Source organism: Engystomops pustulosus, chromosome 6, assembly GCF_040894005.1.
Source record: "Engystomops pustulosus chromosome 6, aEngPut4.maternal, whole genome shotgun sequence".
Lineage (NCBI taxonomy): Eukaryota > Metazoa > Chordata > Amphibia > Anura > Leptodactylidae > Engystomops > Engystomops pustulosus.
In genome coordinates this window covers 61,901,280-61,925,830 of record NC_092416.1, presented here as the reverse complement: position 1 = coordinate 61,925,830, position 24,551 = coordinate 61,901,280, and the positions used below count along the sequence as shown (strand labels likewise).

General features: G+C 41.1%; 1 protein-coding gene across 1 annotated transcript in view; it reads right to left on the bottom strand.

Moving 5' to 3' along the window:
• Nucleotides 1–8,227, bottom strand: part of MEGF6 (multiple EGF like domains 6) — a 262,844-nt gene extending 254,617 nt beyond the window's left edge. The window contains exon 1 of the mRNA XM_072156315.1: nt 7,412–8,227. Within this exon, the coding sequence (XP_072012416.1) occupies nt 7,412–7,527 (116 nt within the window). The 5' untranslated portion in view covers nt 7,528–8,227. The remainder of the gene's footprint in view (nt 1–7,411) is intronic.
• Nucleotides 8,228–24,551: the final 16,324 nt, after the last annotated feature.

The window sequence follows — 24,551 nt, the reverse complement described above, 5'->3', positions numbered from 1 at the left end:
AATGTACCCAACAGGGCACAGTCACCGCTGTTCATGTGTCAATCTAAATGCCACAGAGAAAATGCAAGGCTAATGCTGCCCTTAGGTTATAGCAGCTGGCAAGTCATCACTACTCATTCCAAACCATTTCACGTCTCTCTAAAGGTCTAGGCACCATACAATGAGACAGCCATTTTGTATTCGGGATTTTGCATACCTACATATAGTGCCAGTGAGTTCCTTGTTGGCTCTGCTCACTTTTCCAAAGCAGGTTAATAAGCCAGCATAGTTTTACTTCTCCATGTGGTTTCAAATCAAGTAGAAATATAGAGGGGTAATACAGTTCTCACCGACCAGTCCTACACAGCCACCAGATGTCCACACTGTGTGTCTTCTGTAGATAGTGTGCACCTTCAGAATCGATCCCCCCATAACTTTCTAAAGGTGCGCACTATCTGAACAAGACACACGGCATGGACACCTGGAGGTTGTATAAGACCGGTTGGTGAGAACTGTATTACCCCTATTTCTACTCGATTTGAAACCACATGGAGAGGTAAAAACTGTGCTGGCTTATTAACCTGTTACGGAAGAGTGAGCGAAGATACTATTGTATTGACTATTGCTGGAGCACTACAGGACTGGTGCTGACTGTTTTTTTTTTGCTCCTTGTGCTTTATTTAGCGTATTTGGTACTAACAGGGGAGATATAGTCTGGCTAGGGCTCCAGTAACACTGGTTCGGCTGTTTTGGGTGCAAGTGAACTGGTTTTTATTGTTATTCATCCTTGTTGGCTCTGCTGGTGAACAAAATATGGAGAAATCATTGAATTGGCAGTGGGTCCTTTCCACCAGGGGTAGTGACTTCTCAAGGTAAGTATCCCAACATGTTGGAGGCTAAAAACAGGCAACGCTTCCAAGGTCCTAACAAATGAGGACTATTATATAGGGCACCTTCAAAGTACTTATGACAATGGGAGGGTTTTGTTTGTTTTTACAAGGGATCAAGGGATATGTGTATATTTGAAAAATGTCATTATTTATTTACTATTTCTATTAACATAGTTGGTGATCTAAGTTTAGAATAGTACTGGGCATTTTATGTAATTTCTAACAATTAAATGGGGTTATCCTTTCAGGATCTTCTAGTAGCCAAAGATCTCTTCAGCTTCAAAGAGCATCTCTCCCTTTGGAGGACCAAGCTTGTCTGTGTTTTACATGGGCAGTCAAGTGATTTCATTGGACACTGTTTAATGCTTTATTTCCTGAAGCCAGGTCCCAAAACAGATTTCAAATGATTGCCAAGGGTACCAGCAGCAGAACAACCTGTGATCCGCTTATCATTATGGGAATTTTTCTATAAAATGGGGTAGTCATTTTTGAGCACCATTGTCATGGAGACACAAAAAAAGAAATAAAAATTAGAACAAGTTCCTGCTGAAATATAATTACAAAAATAAAAGCAGAACTGGAAAAAAAAATCCCTATATCAATTGGTAACATTTAGGACAGAAATAATTGAAAGAAGCTTGTGTTTCTGACAGATAAATTACTCCGCTCCTGCCCATAACCCTCCGCTTGTCCCACAGGACAGAACCAAATTTCACAGTGTGATGACTAATAGAGCGGTATCGTCTGAACAGAATATATCAAAGCAATGCAACAAACTACATACTCATTATACAGCTTTAATCCATGTCCTCAGCAGAGGAAGCAGGCAAGAGCAAATATTTAGTCTTAGCCAAAATATGTGCAATATTTTCACATTTTTTATTAATTTAATCCACAATTTATCCAATTGTCTTACCCATTTTAAGAGTTGAAATGCTAAAAGGTTTAGTTTGGTGATTTTAGCTGGTGGCTATTTACCCCATTTTCACTAGCAACATGGCTTCCGTTATTAGTGGCAGTGTGACGCCAGCTTCATACAAATGAATTTGTTCAGTCATACTGGATACAGGTGAATGCCAAATTACCGTCTCGAACAGTGAATATAACAAATAATGATATTCCTCCCCATCACCACAAATCTACCGCATTTTGTTCCGTTCCAATGCTCAGGATTCAGGTCGATCGCTCCGACAGGCACACACACCAAGTTTGACTGAACAAACTTGCATTTTCTACTCAATCCTGAAATGAACTGCAGGCACCATTGACTTTAATAGGATCCATTGAGATTCTAATATTTTGTCTGAAATTGTCAGCAAGGACAGTAATTCATATGTCGCAGATCTTAAGAATTACTAGATAAGGTAACCCCTGCATAATAATAAATAATAATTCCTGTATTTATATAGCACACAGATTACACAGCGCTCCACAGATCAGTCCCTCTCCCAATGGCACTCACAAACTAATCAACCTACCAGTATGTTTTGGACTGTGGGAGGAAACCCACTCAAACACAGACAGAACATACAAACTATTTGCATATGTTGACCTGGATGGGACTTGGACCCAGGAAACTACAGCCTTTATATGATGATATAAAGGCTGTAGTGCTAACCACTGAGCCACCGTGCTGCCCATAATGGACCATACAGTTATAATGAAAAGATAAAAGATTGCAATAGAGTCTGCTTTAAACTTGTGGTCTCTTAGAGGATATAGAGAAAATGATGAAAACACTTTCCTTCCAGCAGGCAAAGATGGTACAGTGTCTGGCTTCCCCTGTGACATGATGGGATTGAGAACAGGTAATGATGATTCGTTCAGTAATTGTTCAGCTTTCTTCAACCTAATGTATATGGTCCACTTAAATCCATTTTATGTGAAGGTCTGATGGCCCCCTAGACATTACACTGTGGTCTACTTTGCTCCTGGCCACTCTAAATTCTTACGCCTCTAAAGGGAGATGTGTGAAAGAGGATGATAATAAAAACTACCATAGCGTCTGCTGTGCCTATACATTAGGGAGGATGTTATAGGGAGGGGATATGATACTGACCGGATATTTTGTCTGATACTGTAATATGTAAGCTATGACCAGTGACTCCAGTTGCACTGTGTACTGGGGCCTGTGGTTGTCTGGAAGTTTAGGATCCTGCTCCACTTCTCTGCTCTGCTTGTTCATATTCTCCACAATGTATAAGCACAAGTGCAGCAGGAAATGATTGCATGGGATTATAAATACAGGCAGTCCCCGGGTTACATACAACATAGGGTCCGGAGGTTTGTTCTTAAGTTGAATTTATATGTAAGTCGAAACTGTATATTTTATAATTGAAGTTCTAGACACATTTTTTTTCTTTTGTCCCAGTGACAATCGGAGTTTCAACATTTTAGCTGTAATTGGACCAAGGATTATCAATAAAGCTTCATTACAGACACCTTACAGATGATCATTGCAGTCTGGGACTATAGTAAAGCAACCAGAGAGCTTCACCAGAGGTAACAGTGGGCAGAGGGGTCTGTCTGTAACTATGGGTCGTCTGTAAGTCGGGTGTCCTTAAGTAGGGGACCGCCTGTAGTTAAAGGGGATGGTCAGAAACTTCAGAAATTGCCCTTAAAGCATGATACCTATTAAAAAAAATTATATTTAGTAACAGGTATATAGGAGGTGAGAGAATGGACTTTTAGTCCCTTTTATACCAAGACCACATTCCCCATAAGACATAACACTGGAAAGGCTTTTCATCTCTAAGTACATTCTGACCCCTTGTATGTGATGCCAATGATGATGCCCCATACATTTGGACCTTCGGATTAAGGAAAGAGTTTGTATGCTCTCTCCGTGTTTGCGTGGGTTTCCTCTGGATCCTATGGTTTCCTCCCACATTCCAAAAAGATACTGGTAGGTTGATTAGATTGTGACCCCCATTGGGGACAGGGTCTGATTTGTCAAGCTCTGTGCAGCGCTGCATAATCTGTGTGCTCTATAAATAAAGATTTATTATTATTATGGAAGAATAAATAGGATGTCAGTGGCAATAAAAAGGAAATTACAGGAGGCACCACATGCCTCGCATTGAGAAGTAGAAACCTATGAATATTACAAACTTTCTTCCTATTACACAGATTTAAACAATTGGATTACCATTTTTGGATTTGGAAATTCATTTAAAGAAATGTCCCCATTTCAGCAAATAATTTATATTTGTTTCTATGATTATACAATTTTCCAATATACTTTCTGTATTAAATTCCTCCCAGTTTTCTAGATCTCTGCTTGCTGTCATTCTATGTTTACCACCTTTGAATAGAAATCTGTCCCTGGTCATGTGATGTCACACAAATGCATGGCTCGTTATATATCACACAGCTCTGATTACTGTAACGAGCCGTATACCTGTGTGACATCACATGACCAGGGATAGATTTCTAGCCACAGCAAGTAAACATAGAGACTTTGAAAACTGTGAGGGACTAATTCATCATCCAATAGTAATGTATCAGGTTATTATTTAAGTAAGTGGGTTCTCCATGCAGTGTCTCCTACCCATGATGACATCAGGTGTGAAGAGACACTATTTTAAATGGCAGATCCTGCCTTGTTGCAGATAACTGTGCCCCTAATGCTGCACCCCATCTTGCGGCAGGTGGTGCTCCCTGAGGCAAGAGGCTCAACTAACCTCATGGCTGGTGCCCCTCTGGGCCCATGTATGACTTTAACCTCATTCCACCTCCCTTCCCCATAGTAACACCCTTTAAGTGTATCCAGAAATAAGATATGTTATTCAGACTCTCTGTGGCGGTGACTGACATTATCAGTGATTGTTCTTTGTCCTGTGCTGATCATGAACATGACCGGGTCATTCTGTAGGGTGTTATCACTCGGAAGCTCTGGGTGTGAAGTGTGCGGCAGTATGAGCGGCATAGTCATGTGGAGTAATACAGGAAGTATAATGTATATAAATGGAGACTCATTACATTTGTATACCTATATCATGATGAGAAGTAAAGAAAAAAAGGAGTAAAAGAAAGACAGACAATAAGGGGAAAAAACTTACCCCAATAGTCAACTACAGTACTACTTTTGACAGCCAGACCCTTCCATTTTTGTTTAATCCCTCTCCAGCTGCTGCAGAACAACATTCTCTAGTGGACATATAGATTAGCAGTAGTATGACTGCCATCTTTGGCCAACATGCATATCTTAGACAACTGCTCACATGGCAATTCCCTAATAAATTAAATAAGATTATATATGTCCTTGAATCCTTTATAATCATAGATCCAATAATAATATCTAGCGTGACAAGATTATGACCCTTTATTGATCAATAAAAGCTATTTGCAGGGATTGCTATTTAAGCCATTTCATGTAATTTTATAGAAAGCTCCATTTAAAAGTGAACCTGCTTGGTACGCTAAACCACCGGTCTGGGTGGTTTAGTGTCCCTAATCGCCATGTATGATTTTTAAGCAATCAGTAAAAAAAACTTTATACATGACTTGCGCCGGTACAGCATCTTCATCGGGCTCACTTTTATGTAAATATAAAGGTCTATTTTATTTTATTTTTCTCCACATAAAAACTTCAAACTGGTCGATTTGGGACCCTAAGCCAAAGGTCCATAAAGATCTGTAGTTGGTTTAGGGTTCCATGGACCTGACAGGTTCTCTTTAAGTAGAAATCAATTACTGTATGTTTCTTTTGTAACTATGTTCTATGGGGTCTCCAGGTGTAGCCGAAATGATTGTGCCACTCAGTACAGTAATTCACATCATGCTGTATAGAAAGCAAGCACAAAGCAAGGTATCAACATATTTGGGTCTACTACAAGAAAAAAACACAATCCCTCTACATCACATGTATTTTTAAGCGCTGGTATGTGTGTATGTTGTCATTGTGAGCATTTCTATACCATCACAAATCCTCAATGAAAGGAAGAGGTAATCCAATCTCTGAAAGTGCCTAAGGTGAAGTTACATGCATCTGTCTATTACCTAGTAAAATATTCCACCTTCCCTACAGCTCAGGGGCTCAGGAGAATACTCTGCTCACTACAAAGAATTCCTCCCCAAGATATAGCCGCGCATTTTACTAGACAGAGATGCTTTAACCATTGTTGCAGCAAAAAGGAAATCATTTATCAAACGGCAGACAAGGTGTATCTAACAGCACGCGCACAATAAAGCAAACTCCACGCTTTCATAGTCGCTTGCCACACAGTGACTCTCTATTTTGATCCGCAGATGTAGCAGTGCTGAATTTGCCAGTAAATGCACATTATTAAACCATGGATTAAGATATAGAAATATAGATGTAGCAGAGCTGAATTGAAACTGAGGTAGTTTTACTGACAGTCTTAAGATAGTATTCAGGCATAGATGTAGCAGAACTGAGTGGGTGATACAAATTGGACAGTTTGCTGAAAGTGCATTGTTGTTGTATAGTGCTGCATGCGGCAATTAACTTAGATTGTGCGCCAGAAATCATGAATGTGTCGCTTCCCCACAATAGTCTGACAGAGTTCACCATGTTTTTTGTGGCGCACCTTTAACATAGGGAGTGCGACACAATTTAAAAGTTAAATACTGCGCTCAGTCCGAATCAGTTGGACTGTCCAACAGCACGCCCCCTAATTCGTGTCGCATGGAAGCCAGCGCAGCTGCGCTACAAAAGGGCCGCATGTGACACAATCGCATCGCGGACACTTCTTAAATACCTGTGCAAGCCGTTTTAGCCATAAAGAATGCGCACAGTCCAACAAAAGTGCGACACACGACCCTAAGTAAATGTGCCCCAATGGGTTAAGTTAAGGGATGTACTGTAACTGTATTCCTATGTACATATTGTAGTATACTGGTAACCACAGATACAGATGTGGCAGGGCTAAAATGACTTTGATCTATCATCTTCAATCTTATGGGAACCACAGAGAACATTTTCCATACCATATAATAGACTCAGAATTTCTCCTTTTAATCTAAATAGAAATATCAAAAGGACATGTGTTGAATGACAATCTCCGCTACATTGAAATCTCATTCAATGTCAGATCTTCACCGTAAGTGATGCATTGTGATATCAGGATGACTTACAGTCAAATGTAACAAATGAAAAGATCAGTTATTACACAATTCATTGTAATATCAAGATGACTGGTGCTGAATCACATAGTCAGCCCTGTAATATCCTTCACCTCTGTGATATCAAGATGACCTGTAATGTTCTGTATATGCAACATTATCAGATATGTTGACTGTGTATGACAAATGACAATCTAAGACAATTTCTGCCATCACGACAATTATCATATATATCTATAACACAATGGCAATGAAGATGACTTTGTCTACATACCAAACTCAGCTGTATCACATTTGTAACCAGTAGTGAAAAAAGATGATATTTGTTTGCAAACTGAACTCTAGCACATCTGTAATACATTGTGGTTACCAATTTGCAGACTTGTGCTACATGACAAACTCAGCCCTGCTACATCACCATTTAAAGTTCTGTCTCCTTCCATAACTGTACTTACATATAGGACTGCAGCCTGGTCCCATCTGTTGCTAAACACCTCTCTGCTGTATCAAACATCAGCAACAATCCCAACATGTGTAGTGGCAGCAGAGCCGGGAGCCACTTTGTAGCCATTATTCCTATTTCTCCTGGGCTTGTGAAGGTGATGGCTTGTAGATTACTGGAAGGGTTTGCAGTCAGGTCACCGCCACATTATCTTGCACAGGACGGGGCAGTGTCAGGAATCAGGGTCTTTGCCTCCATTGTGTTGTGCTGTAAAGTTATAAGTTAGCACAATGAGCCCAGGCAGCTGTTTCTAATTTTTGCTTTAGATCCAGAGGACTGTGTGGGGGGGTTATTTTTTTAGGGAGTCTTTCCTGGAGGAGGTGGTGGTGGAGGTGGTGTAGATTTTGGAGATGTACAAGTTCTCCAGCTTCTCATTCCAGTGAGCACAGTAGACCCCCCTCCTTCCCTTTACTCCAACAGGAGCCTGTAAGCAGGGAGAGGAGGGATTCTTCAGACAGGTCGCCTCCCTCTGGACAAATTACAAAAGATGTTCCCTTTTTACAGTCTTCTCCCCTTAGTATTGACTTCAATCAATGAAGAGATCCATTTACCTCTAGTAGAGGTTGATGACAGTCTCTGCCCCCTCCTCTCCTTAGCCTGGCTCTTGGCTCAGTGTCTCAGTTCTGTTTGGAGATGGAGATGGGGGATATGTTCACGGTGGATTATTTCATCCATTCGTGCGGCTCAGGATCCAGGGAGACGGTGAACATTCCCCGAGCTTGAGGCTGCTGCGTCCTACATCTGACTCTTTCCCTCCTCTTGGTCTGATTTGCACAGAGTAAATTCTTTGGATAGAATCTGCGTTCTTCTTGCTTCCACACCTTTATCTTTTTTTCCTCTGAGGGCATTGCCAAATTACCAGCAGAGAAGGTGGGGGATGGACAGCAATAATATGGATACGGTGGGACTTGTTGTTCTACAGCAGCAGTATAAGGATAGGCTATAAATTGCAAAAATCTATGATGTTTTATCACAATGGGGCAAATTTACTAAGAATAGTGCAATATGTGCAGTTAGGCAGTGTAGTGGGCAGTCTGCATGAATCTGGTGCCCCCTGCACTGCTTCACCACTTTTTTTTGGTGCACCTTTAACACCTTTGCATGTTAAATCTGGCGCATGGTCCAACTGAGCACCAGAACGCCACCTTCAGAAATTTGAACACAGCCCTTAGTAAATGTGCCCCAATTTGTCACCTGTGGTCTTCATCTACTGCATGTACATAACAGTGTTAGCACCACTACATCAGTATTTTGTGGTATCTTGGCCGGTTAAAGCTCTGGAAAAAAATATTCATATAGGCAGTTCTTTAAAAGTATTACACCTATGTATGTTGGGATGAATGAGCTGGGCTAGACACAAACACCCCCATGTAGAACACCAAAAAACCTTCTTAGTTCACACAAGATAAACATATATCACAAAACAAAGTATATACAAATAATCTTTATTGTGTAAACAAATATAAAAATGACAGACATAACTGGAGCAACACACAGATAAAACAACACACACTGCCCTGGTATACATATAGTAATAATCGCATGATTCTCCTACGTGTAGAGAACAAATGCTAAATGGAGTAAAAGCTACAATAAGCTATAAGACAATTTTTAGTACCTCCAATTGAGTCCCACATAGGGAAAATATACCAGTAAACATGGCACCCTCATGGGTGGTGAGTGTGACATATATAGTAAAGGTTACCAAAAAATAGGAGAACAGTAAATAAATAAAAGTTACCGACCACGGGAAGGTGTGCCGACCCCAACAAGTGTGCGGCCGCTAACACGTCCCCATAGATGGCACTGGCGGCCGTTCCACGCTGCACACTGGGAAAATATAGAGCATGCTCTATCTTTTCCCGACTGTCCGGCCATGCGCCACTGTTTCCTATGGAGGGGTCACCTCCTCCTCCTCTCCAGCGCGGGCATACCGCCGTGTGAATGCACCCTTAGCCAGAGAAATAACATGTCAGCAACAAGTGACCCAATAACATTGCATCTGTCACAGATGTGCAAAACATTGCTACCATGGATCCCCCAATAGCAGTGTGACATCCCCAGATTCCCCAATAAAAGTAGTCAGTGACAAATCCCTCATAACAGCATTTTATACCCGGATTCTCCCATAAGTATGTTATCTTATTTCTCCATAACAGTGCTTATGCCAAAAATCACCCATAACAGTATGCAACAGACACCCCAGTCATCCACAGATCCCCATACATGCATTATACACAGATCCAGAAGAAAGTTTTCACTCTCTACTTTTCCTATTCCAATGTGTCACCCACAGCTCCTCCATGCCCCGAAATGCCACATTCATACCCATGGTACCTGCTATTAGATTGTGTATATAGTCTACTGAGTGTATATGGATGTGTGATCTATTAGAGGTTGTAGTAATCAGAGGTTATTAACTTGATCACCTTATTTCACAGTCTTCTGTATGATCAGACTGAGCCTCACTCCTGTCCTCAGGATCTTCCTGTGTGTAGTCATCCGGCCTGACACTGAACTATGCAAGTGGCTAAGACAAAGGTCCAGCAATAAATTATAACAACACATAGACAGCAAGAGCAAGAGGTGACTATTACAGATATGCTGCTGCAGGACGGGTGATAAATGTCAGATGGTGGGGGGTCTGACTTCTGCAACTGTGACCAATTATTGCCAGAATAGGAAACTACAGCTACTATTCATCCCTGTAGGTTCTGTATAGACCACAGGCCAAGCATATGGAGTCTACCTCCTACAGGAAAGGGATAGCGGACTGGGAAAGATTTGCACAAAGACCTGTGAACTTTCAATGGTGAATGTTTGCTGGCTATAGTGAGAGGCACAGGGCAGGAATGTCCTGTGTTGGGCCACTGTGCCACTGGTTTCCCCCTTCTTGGCGTGGAGGGGGTGTAAGGGGAAAAATAACCACGATTCCCAGGTAGGTTTTTTATATATACCGTATATTCCGGCGTATAAGACGACCTGGTGTATAAGACGACCCCCCTACTTTCCTGTTTAAAATATAGAGTTTAAGATATATTCGCCGTATAAGACTACCCCTTTTCCAACGCATACAAAACACCGGTAAAAATTTAAAAAAAAACAGATTTGAATTTAACATGGTCCTTTTTTTAATGTAAATACTTATGACATGCAGGTATATAGCAGGAAAACTGTCGCTCATAAACATAAGGCATACAACAACAACATTACCATTACAGCACAGGCCCCAGTAGTATACAGCACAGCCCCCAGTAGTATACAGCACAGCCCCCAGTAGTATACAGCACTGCCCCCAGTAGTATACAGCACAGCCCCCAGTAGTATACAGCACAGCCCCCAGTAGTATACAGCACAGCCCCCAGTAGTATACAGCACTGCCCCCAGTAGTATACAGCACAGCCCCCAGTAGTATACAGCACAGCCCCCAGTAGTATACAGCCCAGCCCAGCATTTAAAAAAAAAAAAAACTTATATACTCACCCTCCGGTGGCCCCGATGCACTGCGCTGCTCCCCCGATGTCCGCGCGGCTCGTCTTCAGTGTTCCGCGCCGTCTTCTTTCCAGCAGAAGAAAGAAGACGGCGCGGAAGACTGAAGACGAGCCGCGCGGACATCGGGGCCAACGGAGGGTGAGTATGCGCCCCGATGTCTTTTTGAGGCTGCCAGCAGCTTTTTGAGGCTTGAAAACACCCGCGATCGGTGCTAGCAAAGACTTACCGGCTATGGAGAGGGGTCAGCCCGTGAGCCCTCTCCATGCACTGTGACCCGACCGCCGCTGTATAAGACGATTACCGGCGTATAAGACGACCCCAGAGAAGACAGAAGATTTTTCTGTCTTCAAAAGTCGTCTTATACGCCGGAATATACGGTATATATACAGGCAGTCCCCGGGTTACGTACAAGATAGGTTCTGTAGGTTTGTAGGTTTGTTCTTAAGTTGAATTTGTATGTAAGTCGGAACTCTAAACTTTATCATCGTTAACCTCTGTAACAATTGGATTTTAAAAATGTTGGATTCTTATCAGAACCAGGATTAACAATAAAGCTTAATTGCAGACACATTTAATAACTGTTAAGGCTGTGTATTGTAGCCCAGGGCTTAAGCACAGTAAATTGGCAACATTCAGAGGTCCATTTGTAACTAGGGGTAGTATGTAAGTCAGGTGTTCTTAAGTAGGTGATGTTGTATACCGTTAATACAATCTTCTGTGAGACAAACAGTTCAGATAACAATTCAGTACTGATAGATTATCATATTTTATCATCATGTAGAAAACCTTCTGCCATAATCTAGTTAAGAAGCTAAAATACAAGTACGATTCTGGAAAATAGGCAAATAAGTTTTCCAGGATGGTTTGGTTGACATGGTCATAGTTTCAATATTTCATATAAATACGGTAATGAACTACTCAAGGCAAGACAGCGTCTACTTTTAGTCCAAATCCCTAACCTTGCCATCCTTAAAATATTTTACTAGCATATATGCCAAAATCAAAAATCTGGATAACAGAAGAAGAGTTAGAATCCTCTTCTTCGGATATTCTGAGTTCCCTGATATATATATATCTGAGTTCTCCTGGAAACTTTTTGGACTATCAGATATTAGGTTTGCTACATTGCCTTTACTAAGTGGATCTGTACTCATATACAGAATAAATTATGTCTCTTCTTATGTCCTGCCTGATAACATGGCTGCCAGTGACATGAAGATGATTATTCTCTGTTTGTCAAACATTAAAATTCCTTCTGCTCAGATCTCTCTGCTTGTGTCAGTCAGCAGGCTGCAGCTTGTAATTGTCAATATCTCTCATTGCAAACATCAAGGTCAAAAGGAATCTGGGAGACGTAACGTCACTCTCCCCTCCTAGAAGACACAAAGCGATGAAACCTGCGGTCAGCTGGGGGGGGGGGGGGTGTCCCATAAAGGGGAACTAATTCGCATTGAAATCGGATTTAAAATAAGAAGGTTGTAATAACCTGGATTATTATAAAGGAGCTCTCTATGGACTTCCAATAAGCCCCAAAATTTTCTGTTTCTTTTATTAACACATTTGTAGGAGTTTTTTATTAAAGAGAAACTGTCAGCAAGATCATACTAACCTAACTGTGGTTTTAATGATTTAATGATGAAGTTTGTGCCAGCACATTATAAGGAGATTTAATAATGATTCAGAGTCCGCACTACATGTCCAAACTTGTCACGTGTCCTTGCCCTTTTTAAGAGTTTCCCTTAAAAAATGTTTTCTCATAAACACATATTTAACATACCCTTATAACTGGAAGTTTACATGGCAATAGAGCCGTCTACTGTATATGTTCACAATCAGAGGTTGACGCAGACAACTCTGTGCATAAACAGCATCCAGCATCTTATTATAGATATACAAAGTATACTATAGGCTTTGTGTCTGTCCCCTGCCAAGGATATTGCTGTGTTCATCACAATCTCAAAAACATTAAAATAGTGCTGTCCAGAGATGGGCGTCTGTTCTTTATGGAATAGATACAGTAGGGGAGATTTATCACTGCTTCTACGCTAGTTTTCTGCGCAAGAATTTGCGATTAAAACGGCAAATAAGCCACCTTCATGCCATGTGGGTGTGGAGGGTGAATAGAGGGGCACGGCAACCAGTGGAGGGGGAGGGCATGGGGCGCAGCAGTTGTACCTGTGTTCTACAGAAAAAATAGAAAACTATCATTTGCTGGTTTATATGCAAAACTACGGGTCTGATCTGGTGTAGTTTGGCCCGACGGCCACACCACCCACCGGATACATCAAAAGCCTCTTGATGTATCCAACACAACAGGGGGCGCATAGCCACAAACATGCGCCAACACAGGAGCGCCAGTGTTTGATAAATCTTCCCCACTTGTTTGACTTTAATCCCACATCATGTCTTTAGGCTTCTTGTAAGTCATGCTTGATGATAAGAGGGTTGCCTTACTAGGAAGCACTGAGGCAAAGTTTTCCTAATCCCACACTGGAGAAAATATTTGCATATTTCCTTCTCAGAAAACCTAGTGGAGTACCATACGTATGGCCTTCTAGTCTCCACAGGCCTGCAAAGATGGCCTCCAATGGCAAATTCCATCGATGTCATGTATAACAATCTGGACTACCCCTGTAGAAACTAAAACAAAATAAGAAATTAAAGGGAGCATGACATTTCTCCAAGTATTGTAATCTGCTTATAGCATGTTGTAGAAAAATGCACTGGGATTTCAAAAATACAATTATTCCTGTGTAACATGCTGTTTCTGAGGAATTACCATCTGAATCTGTATGCTAATAAGGTCGCTGGTGCACCATGGTCATGTCACTGCTATTCTTGCTTGGATCATGTGAGAAGCATGATTGCAACATTGCAAAATAGGGAAGTGATTTAGGCAGGAATAACAGTGCCCCAAGTGATGCGAACATGACCTTGGTGTACGTACTGCTTCATTAGCATAGAGATACCACAGCCTTGTGCATGAGCCCACAGAAGTACACAGCGTCGTGTGCTACCCACTGAAAAATGGCCCCACAAGGTCTTACATTTACTAGTGAATTCTTTGATGCTGCATACGCTCACCCTTTAAATGAACCTTAAAACTCTGCAATATGACCAAAGGAGGTAAAAGGGACAATTTAAGATAGGAAACTAACATAAATAATAACATAGGATGTGGACATGTAAGCATGTCCTCCGGCAGCTCCAGGTGTCAGCCTCATTACCCAGCCAAAGAAAGCACTGCCATTAGATGCGTGACTCTCACACATTACAGGGTCCGGGATAAAGGACCCTTCATTAAACAATGCGCCTGGTCTTGCATCTGGTGCACTCAGTATGCTAATGCCAGAAGATTGCAAGGCTCACTATTCCATTTTCTGAGTTTTCCCATGAAATAGTGAAGGCCGAGAATTCATCAGTCCAATTTAGTAGGTACCTGCAGTAATCATAAATAGCATTACAGGTTGCATCGCGCCGCCTTGACGTGTCCCTGTTGTTTATGCATATGTTATCATTAATGAGGGAGAATGTAATCTCTTTGGAATATAAATTTACCCTTTTTTGCATACTTATTAATATTCAAGGCCATGGATCATATATGTGAGCTACATGTCAGTTTATGGCTAATAATAGATAGCGTGTAAAGGAGGGCTTTCTTACTATCCTTAAAAACGTCCTTTTGATGCTGAGTTTTACAGCTCCAAACCCAGTAACATCAGTCCCATCGTTCCTTTCATTTACAATAACTTTTAATTTCGTGGTGATTAAGTCTTCTCAAGGAACTAATAACATATTTGCAGTGGGATCAGTAATGGATTATAATAAAGGGGGTTGGGGAGGTAGCCCAAGGCCCAAGCCTTTTAGTGGGTTCATGGCCACGCAAACCACCCACCAAATTTTATACTGAGAAGGACCTTCATCCATGAAATCCTTTTACATCTGTTCTCAATATACATGTACACAAAAGCCATTTCAGGAACTTTAAAGGTGCTCCAAAGGTCCTGAAACCACAGATTAAAAACAGACAGAAGGGATGAATCCTCCATTCCCCAAGAAGCTTGATTCTAGTATCAAATGCAAGAAGTGAAATCTAGACTTGTATCGGCTATAATATTCATACAGCCTAGGACCCATCACAGTCTTAATCTGCCTCTGATTGAGATGTCACACTACGTACTGTAGATAACAAATCTAATGATGTCACAGTACATACTATAGATATACACACAGTGATGTCACAGTACAGGAATAATACACACAATGATGTCATAGTACATGTATAATAAACACAGTGAGGTCACAGTACAGGAAAAATACACACAGTGATGTCACAGAACATAAATAATGCACACAGTGATATCACAGAACATAAATAATACACACAGTGATTTTACAGTACAGGGATTATACAAACAGTGATGTCACAGTACGTAAATAATACACACAGTGAGGTCACAGAACATAAATAATACAAACAGTGAGGTCAAATTACAGGGTAAATACACACAGTGACGTCACAGTACATGCACTACACAAACAGTGATGTCACAGTACATGAATAATACACACAGTGAGTCATAGTACAGGGATAATACACACAGTGATGTCACAGTACAGGGATAATACACACAGTGGCACCACCATGCAGGGATCATAGACACAGTGATGTCACAGTACAGACATAATACACACAGGGAGGTCACAGTACAGGGTAAATACACACAGTCACAGTACAGGGATACAGTGATGTCACAGTACAGGGATAGTACAGCAAGGTCACAGTACAGCGAGGTCACAGTACAGGGAAAACATACACACAGTGACATCACAGTACAAGAATAATACACACAGTGATGTCACATTACAAGGATAAGGTAAAAAAAAATCAATCAACACTTTAAAGAGTAACTGTAAAGTTACTTGGAAAAAAATAGTTTGAGCACTGCTGGAGAGAGCCTTTGACAACAATTCCAAATCCTGAGATATAGGGATAATAGATATATGAGGTTATCTGTAGTATACTCTCGGCTTTTCCTGAAGTGTGCGGGACTTACTGGTTGTGACTTCATCTATGGGCAATGATGCCAAAAGCACTCAGGGCATTCACGTGACCATGCACAAACCGCTAACAGAAGGACTCAGAATCAGTGTTACTGCATGTACAGGGATCTCGCAGGAGGCACAGATTCACTGGAAGTCTGCATCATAGAGAGAAATTATCATATAGTAATCATATAGTAATTTTCTACACCACAAATAAAAATATATATTAAAACATGTGCGACTACACTATAAAACATTTACATGGGAATATAAAGATGAACACATGGCAACATAACAGTATGTGTACATACACTCAGTGAATCATCTCCAGAGGACCACCTTTCTGCAAGGACCCCTCCCTAAAAGACAGTTTTTTTTATTCAATCACTGCCATTTGCCATTATACTATGGAAGCTGCCCCCTATCTCGAGACCACCCCTTTCCTGTGCAAAGAAGTTAGTTTGCATAGGTTGTGTACCATTCCTTTTATGTAATTGGATGACCAGAAGCATGTGATTAGTCACATGCTTATGATATCACTCCTAGAGTTTTTTACATGCTGCCGGAACTGATATTCTCCTGCACCCAGCAGTTACTGATAAAGGGGTGCATGTCTCCTACTAACCCCTCCCAACAACGTCCACCCGCCCTCCACTTCTCTCCACCATCTAGATATTTATTCCCATGGCAACCAAACAAACAAAGAGAGCCTGGGACACAGGGTACCTGCTAGCTTCTAGCCTGCTAGCTGGCAAACTAATGCAGATAGCTTATAAATCTAAATTAAAGAATTTCTTATTTTAGCTTAGTGCAGAGGTAGGCAAAAGTTTTTATATTTTACAGTTGTACTTTAAGTGTTAGTCACCTTACATAGATAATATTCACCATGCTATCTTAACTCGGGAATAATACTAAAACTCAGTAATGTTTACTAACTCTTCATCTAGGATACCCCAAACCTAGATACAGGTTCCCTTTAAAAGGACAACACTTCACAATGTTACATGTATAAAAACTTGTATTAAAATTGGCATTGGTGGTATACAATAGTGATGGGTCGTTCATGAATGAGCCGGCACAAAGAGCCGGCTTATTCCTGTGAGCGATGTGAGCCAGTGACTCACTAAACCCCGCCCGTAAACGGCTCCCGATTCCCCTCTTTAATCTGATAAAATGGGGTTAAAAGTGGTGTGACTGGGGTGACTGACTGGAATGCGGCTCCTTATTATGTATTTAATAGGGAGCCGTTCAGGAGCCAGAAGCGCCGGATCTTCTTATTGAGCAGAGCCTAATGAGCCAGCTCACTAAGAAGAGCCGTAATTCCCATCACTTATATATAAAGCAGTTCATTAGGGGGCGCTATTCTCTTTAAGTACATTGCATGGAATATTAAATGGCAACACTAAAGTACAATTTGTCCTGCAGGTAACAAGCCCTAACACATCTCTGTAAACGGAAAAATAGGATGTTATGCCTTTTGGAATGAGGGGAGTAAAAAACTGAAATACAAAAATGAAAAATGGGCTTTGTCAAGTTAAGAGATACTTGAAGATCAATTTGTAGAGTTATGTAATTAGTCGAGGAATTTGGACAATGGTCAGGTTTAAAGGAAACCTACCATGAGGAATCTACCATTAGAAGTGGATCTGATCGTAGATTTTTCCTGTCTGCCTCTGCCCTAATCTGTAATTTAATAATCCTGGAACCGAACCTAACTTCTTAAAAACTTTATTTTAGTAATAAATAAATGAACTGCAGAGGATGCAGCACACCCCAATAACCTCTGACCTAAGTGAATTTACAAATTACGAAAATAAAGTCTTTAACAAGTAAATTTAGGTTCCAGGATTATTAAATTACAGATTAAGGCTGCATTCACATACATGTATGGGGGGCGTATATATGGCCAACGTATGTATGGCCGATATACGTCCCCCATACACTTCTATGGGCTCACAGCGCCCTACGGGCAGCACCGTACCGCTCCGTACCCGACATGTCCTATCTTTTCCCGTAATACGGTGCTGTGCGCTATTTATCCCCATGGAGAGGGGCAGGGGTGAGCAGCGCTCTCCCCCTCCTCCTCCTCTCCCCGCACGCTGCCATGTGCCCTCCGTGCTACGGTGCGGCGGGCACACGGCAGTGTGCATGTAGCCTAAGGCAGTGGAAGGCAGTAGGAATCTACCATTAGATACTTTAGATTCCTAGTGGTAGGTTTTCTTTAAGTATCAATTGAAGTAAATCATAGCTTTTTTCCCTTGCCCCAAAGGATTTGGAACATTTGGATGAAATTAATATAAAGATCTGCCACTGCTGACATTGTAGTTTGTGCGCCGGACTGGCGGTGCACACGAACCTGTCGCTGATCCGTACCCGGCACAGGAACACATGAAGAAAGAAGAGAAGCTGCCCGGGGTTTCACAATGGTGGGTACACAGTTTATTTATTTTTTTGTATACCCAAGTATAAGCCAAGTGTGGAATTTTCTGCACAAAAAATTGTGCAAAAAGACTCATCTTATACTCGAGTATATACAGTATATTTGTTAACTTTGCACCTCCAACATGAGAAACAGGTGACATACAAATGCAAAAAAACACAAATGAACGGCAAAACAAACAGATACTGTCATGGATCAAAACCATACCATCTTGTAACTTAAAAAAAAATCTACTGAAGTGTGCCCCCTCTGCCAGGATCTGCTCTTTTTTAGCTTCCTATGTCCTGCTTTTTATAATAAAAACAGTATTTTACAATTATGTAAATGAGTCTGAGGGGCTCCAAACTCCATAGATGTTAATGGAGCCTGGAGCCCCTTAGGCTCATTTTCATAATTTTTTAAGCCTTTTTTTTCTTAAAAACAAGGGCATAGAAAGCTAAAAGAAGAGCAGGTCCTGGCAGAGGCGGCATACGTCAGTATGTCAATGTGCTGAGTTTACAGTCCTTCATTCTGGTGGTAGATGTATTTTAAGAGTTAACCAAATAGGACCAATACAAATACAGCTTTCAGATTTGTAGAACTAGAACTCACAGCATAAATAAGAAACAGTTTCTCTAAAATATCCTTGGAGCGTTCGCTGCATGTGTGGTGTTTTCACGTCCGTGCTTGCTTGGCTGCTGTGTATGTAGAGGATTAATTCCAAGCGAAATTGCCTCAGATTAGGCATAGACTTGTGAGCTGAATATAGAAGACACATCTATGGGATACATGTGTATTAGGATCGATCTCTTCTGTAAGATCAATGTGATAGATATGACCAGTGTGTCTTCTATATATAAATTAATCATATATGACTCCACGCACGTTCACACCATATAGAGCTGCTTACTTGCCTGCCATCTAAAGACAGAAACAACCTCAAGATGAAATTGTGCTGCAATATCTGGACCACAAGATTAACTGCAGCATGCCCATGGGTCCTGGCCTGGAGCTTAATGGGTGACAACTGCTGTAGGTGACATTTGGATAAAGATGGAGGTCACTGCCTTTCTATTCCAAAGATTAGGTGGAAATAAGCGATCTTAACTAGTGATGAGCAGGTTGGTCGAAACTCGGGGTCGTCAAGTTTGTCCAAACACGGACTTGACCAGCATTTTCACACAGAACACAAAACCCATTGGAGTCAATGGGGATCAGAATTATAACTCCAATAATGGCTTTAAAATGGTGGTAATAAGGTGTAGAAGTATGAATAATTGTGATACCGTATACACAGTTTTTCAGCACAATTATTGTATACTGGAGTGTATGTGTATATGTGATAATATAAAATAATTACCTCTTTAACCTAGCATCCTCTTCTCATGTATCCCTCACAGCTCTGTGTCTTATTGGTGGTGCGGGCAGTGGCGTGTCTATGCGCTCTGCCCACACACATGCTTTGGCGCAGCGATGTCGCTGCCTCTGCCCGCACTTCCAAAAAGACATTGGGAGCTGTGAGGGATATGTGAGGAGAAGAGGACGCCAGGGGTTGGAGGTAGTGTTGGAGGTAAGTATTAACTTTATTATCTTTAAGGGGTCCGCTGCAGGGCAGTTTAATACTTGTTGGGGGCTGCTGCAGGGAATTTTGTTACTGGGGAAGGGCTGAATGTGGCATATAATTACTGAGGGAGGCTGCATGGGGCAAATTAGTACTGGGGCAGGTTGCAAAGGGCATATTATTGCTGGGGGAAGGCTGCACGAGGCATATCATTAATGGCAAAGGGCTGCATAAGGCATATCATTACTGGGGGAGGGCTGTATGGGGCATATTATTACTGGGCCAGGGCTGCATTGTGTAATCAATTACACAATACGGGAATGACCCCAATCAAATATTTTTCCACCAACTTATTTTATATATGGTGCCCCACAATAAATAAAGCCCCCATATTGAATTATTATATAGTCACTATGTTGTGTATCATTAAATAATTGAATTACCTATGCCAGCACTCACACATCCTCCATCCATCCCCTGGGTTCTGCTAAGGGTGCTGAGAAAGGTTCCCAGCTGTGTTGCATTCAGCAGCAATGGCATCTGCCAGTTATAGCACTTAAGCAGCCGCTTTCAGTCGCATTGAGTACCATTAATACAAGTGAAAGGGGCCTCCTACTGGGATAAGCAAGCATCTGGAGGTGAATTCAGTTACCATACGACACGGCCAAGAGAAATTTGCTATGAATTGCTGGACCCAATGGAGCAGAATGTCACCTAAATTGCTAGATGCCACCTAACAGTTTCTGATCTGTACTATAGTCACTTAGTTGCTTCCTTTTTTGTGTTACAATGATATGTATGTGATAAGGTGCACAAATGAGGGGACCCCACCAAATTAGCCTCTATGGGGGCCTGAAATTCCTGATTGCACTCCAGAAAAAGATGTAGGAATGCAAATATTAAGGCCAGCTACCCACAAACTGAAGGTCAAATTGTACAATTGTGGTTGGTGAAAATAGTACGATTTTTATCCCAGTTGTATTCCATTTCAGTGCGAGTGTTATCAGACCATCTGCTTTTGTAGTCCCAGTGTCATCCTAGTTGTGTCAAATATTCACATCCGATTAATGCATCTCGGAGCTACTTCCTTAAAACATGTGCATGAAAAACGGATCAGAATAGAATGGCTAGCAGTTCCGATTATTTTCCCCTTTCTGCCACCTCCATGGCAGGGAAGGGTGTGGAGGGACGTGAAGAGAGTTGCGGCCATTGGGGGAGCGGCCCGGTGTGGGGCATTTCTGTGCCATCGCGAGTGACTTCTCAAAGATGAGAAGGGCCTGGCGTAGAAATACTGCACAGCTGGCCCACGGATACATCAAGAGGCAGAGGCTGAAGCCACTTGATGTATCTGGCTGTTTCAGAGGCGTATCATAAGCCAATCAGTCAGAGTTCAGTCTGAGAGGTATCTGATATAGACTTGGAGAGCACTTATATGAGAAAATCGCTTATGGGCAAGGGGCCTGAGGTATGGTATATGGTAAATATTTAAAAAAAATTGCAATGAGGCAGCACTCCAGTAAGTATAAAGGTGATCTTTATTCACCCATGGCTTAATAATGGCTTTATGGATGAGCTGAAACATTGCACCTTATATTGCCATGGGTGAATAAAGATCACCTTCATACTTACTGCAGTGCTGCCTCATTGCATTTTTTTTGGATATCTGACCTCACAAACCGGTTTGTTGGAGGTGTGCACCCACCACTGGACTTGATCCATTATAATCGCCGTGCTGCTCCACAATCGGACTGTTTGGTAAATATTTCAGATATTTTGCTTTGTTTTTACCTGGTTTTGCTAATAAAACCACAAAAGACCATTAGCGGTATACATTTTTTCCCCCGATTAAATGAACGTATTCAATTATAAAAATTGTCAATCACTTCCATTCAAGCATATAAAGATGAAGTTGGTGCCTCCTTGCGTGGAAAAAAAAAAATGAAATGGATTTCCGTTTGTTATGTTGTGAATAGCAGCGTGTAATTTTTGAAATGGATGTAATAGAGCTGCATCTACTCCCACCAGATACATGATGAGTGCTGCTAGTAAAATTAAAGTACCTTTATTCCGAAACCTACAAAATGGGACTTGTCAACCTGTCAAAATGGAGGAGTCTCTAATGATGTGTTGTCGTTAATGCAGGTACACATATTCTCTTTCGCTTTTTCAGGAGAAATGCTGAAACACTTCTAGAAATATGTTGTGAGGAATTTTCTTATTTTTTCTGTTAACAAAAAAAAATACAGTAGAAAATGTTTTTGTAAGTGAATATAAAAAAAAAAAAAAATCTCTATATGCATGGTTTTTGCTTTTTTCGTTCTTCTCAAAACATAGTGTCAGTAAAGGCTACACTTAAACCAGTCAGTCATGGGGTGAGATATACACTTAACTTTCATATTTCTCAAGTTTTCTAAAAAAAAAAATGGGTGAAACAAGCAGACAAAATTGTGTCTACTTTCTTCTAAAGTCATAACGAATATCAACAATTTATCAATTATGAATTGGTGAATCAGCAAGTGGAAAGTCAGACTTGGTGAAGGTGCACCAAGCTTCTGTGACATTACTAGAGTTTCCCTTTGGTAAGTTGGTGTGACCAATTTCTGATGACAGGTTCCCTTTAATAATTACGGCTCTGGGTTATCAGAAGCCATCTGTGCTACATCTTCTCAAGCTGTCATACTGTGCAGCAGCAATTCCCCCCTCCAACAGGCAGAGGGAGGAGCGCTGAGGGAGGAGGGAAGGGGATGAGACTGTGTAAAATCCCATGAAGACCATCCACGAAGGAGCTTTAGTAACACCTCCCAGAGTCCTTCTGGCTCATTAGCATAATCATTTAAAAAGTTAATTTAAGAAGGAAGGAAGCCATGGATAACAAGTGTTACAAGATGACCACAGTCACAGAGAAGGATCTATGAAATTAAGCTCGATTTTGATGACACAATAGTGTTCCCTACATATTAGGTAAGGACGGTGCTTCTAATATCAGCTGATTGATGAGAATACAGGATGCTCCAAGGATGTGCTACCCCCTCCCAATCCCCAGTCTGATATTGATGACTTATCCGGAGCAGAGATCATCAACATCTAAATCCCAGAAAACACATTTCCACCAGCAGTGGTCCCCAGCACAGCTCTGCAGGTTGTACATATGTTTTTCTCCACAGGAAGAAAACAGTGCTATCTCCTATAGCGAACGCAAAATACAAACTAGAAGCGAACTAGGCAGCAATACCCCGCCTTCATAATGTCTATGCATCACTATCAGCTCCAACGTTTATTCCAGACACAATAGCGTGCATGTTACTTATTAATCTGTTGAAATCTGTTGTAAGTTGATGTTTATTCGTTTAGTTTATTGCCTGCTTTTAGTTTACATGCATTGTCCAGGATTATAGAAAAGGTGCAGTACATAGCAGACTCCTCGCTCTAAACGCTGCAGTGTGAACAGTGACATCTGCTGACTGCCATGAGAACTACAAGAGGTATCACAACTCATTTTTATATGAAGAGCCCTACTGCACATTTACTATACACATATATAAATGCACGTAAATCCGGAGAGATATGCAACATAAAGTAGTGATTATACACAAGGAGGTTTCAGAATTTCTAGTTAACTCATTACAACCTTGTCTATCTAGAAATAGTTGCTAAAAGAAAGTATTGGACATATTAAACTAAATTACACATATATAAGTGTGGGTCAGAGTATCACTTGTACCCATTTTCTTTGCAAAAAGAAGCTTTACCAGCCAGTGCCTGGGGTTTTTATAAATACTGTAACTGCACATGCTGCACATGTGTATTGTGACATGTTTCATATGTTTAATATATTACATATTATAACATTTTCCATTCATGGCTGAATTACAAATGAATAGAGCTAGGCTGCAATACCTGATACAGCCCCTGGACAAGAGTGGTGCTATTCTTGGGAGACTGTGGTTTTTCAGGTTTATATTACAAACAGGGCTTAGTCCAGACAGGACTAATCAACCTGAGCTGGATCACTCATACACAGCACCTGGGGGATGGTGCAGCAGTTGATTATTTTGCCTTCAGGCACAACCCAGGGATTACATCATCCTCTGGTGCAGTGCATAACTAATGTGCTAAGAAAAGCTCTGAGCCAGCCACAGAAGTGGGATATCTTCATTATCATAATTGGATGATTGTTTTATCAGCAAAACCTCTCAGCTCAGGGATTAACCAAGATCCTACTTCAGTGTAGCTAAAGCAATCTCAAGGTATGTTTGCTTCATAACGCATCAAATCAAATGGTAGGTTTCCTTTAATTGCAGAAAAAGTTCTACACCTGGCCCTGGTTATGCTGGGTATTGCAGATTAGACATGAGTAGGGCTGAAGTTTAACACCATATAGCACGTTTTTTGGAATACAATGCAAATATTTAACCTATCCTCAACAACCCCCTTTAAGTATGGACTATGCAACAATTCACAAACATTGACATAACCTTCATATACCACTTTTAATAATATTGAATTCACTACAAACCTGTTTCATATAACATTGTAATCCTTTGCCAGCAGCAATAATCACTGCTTCTGTATTAC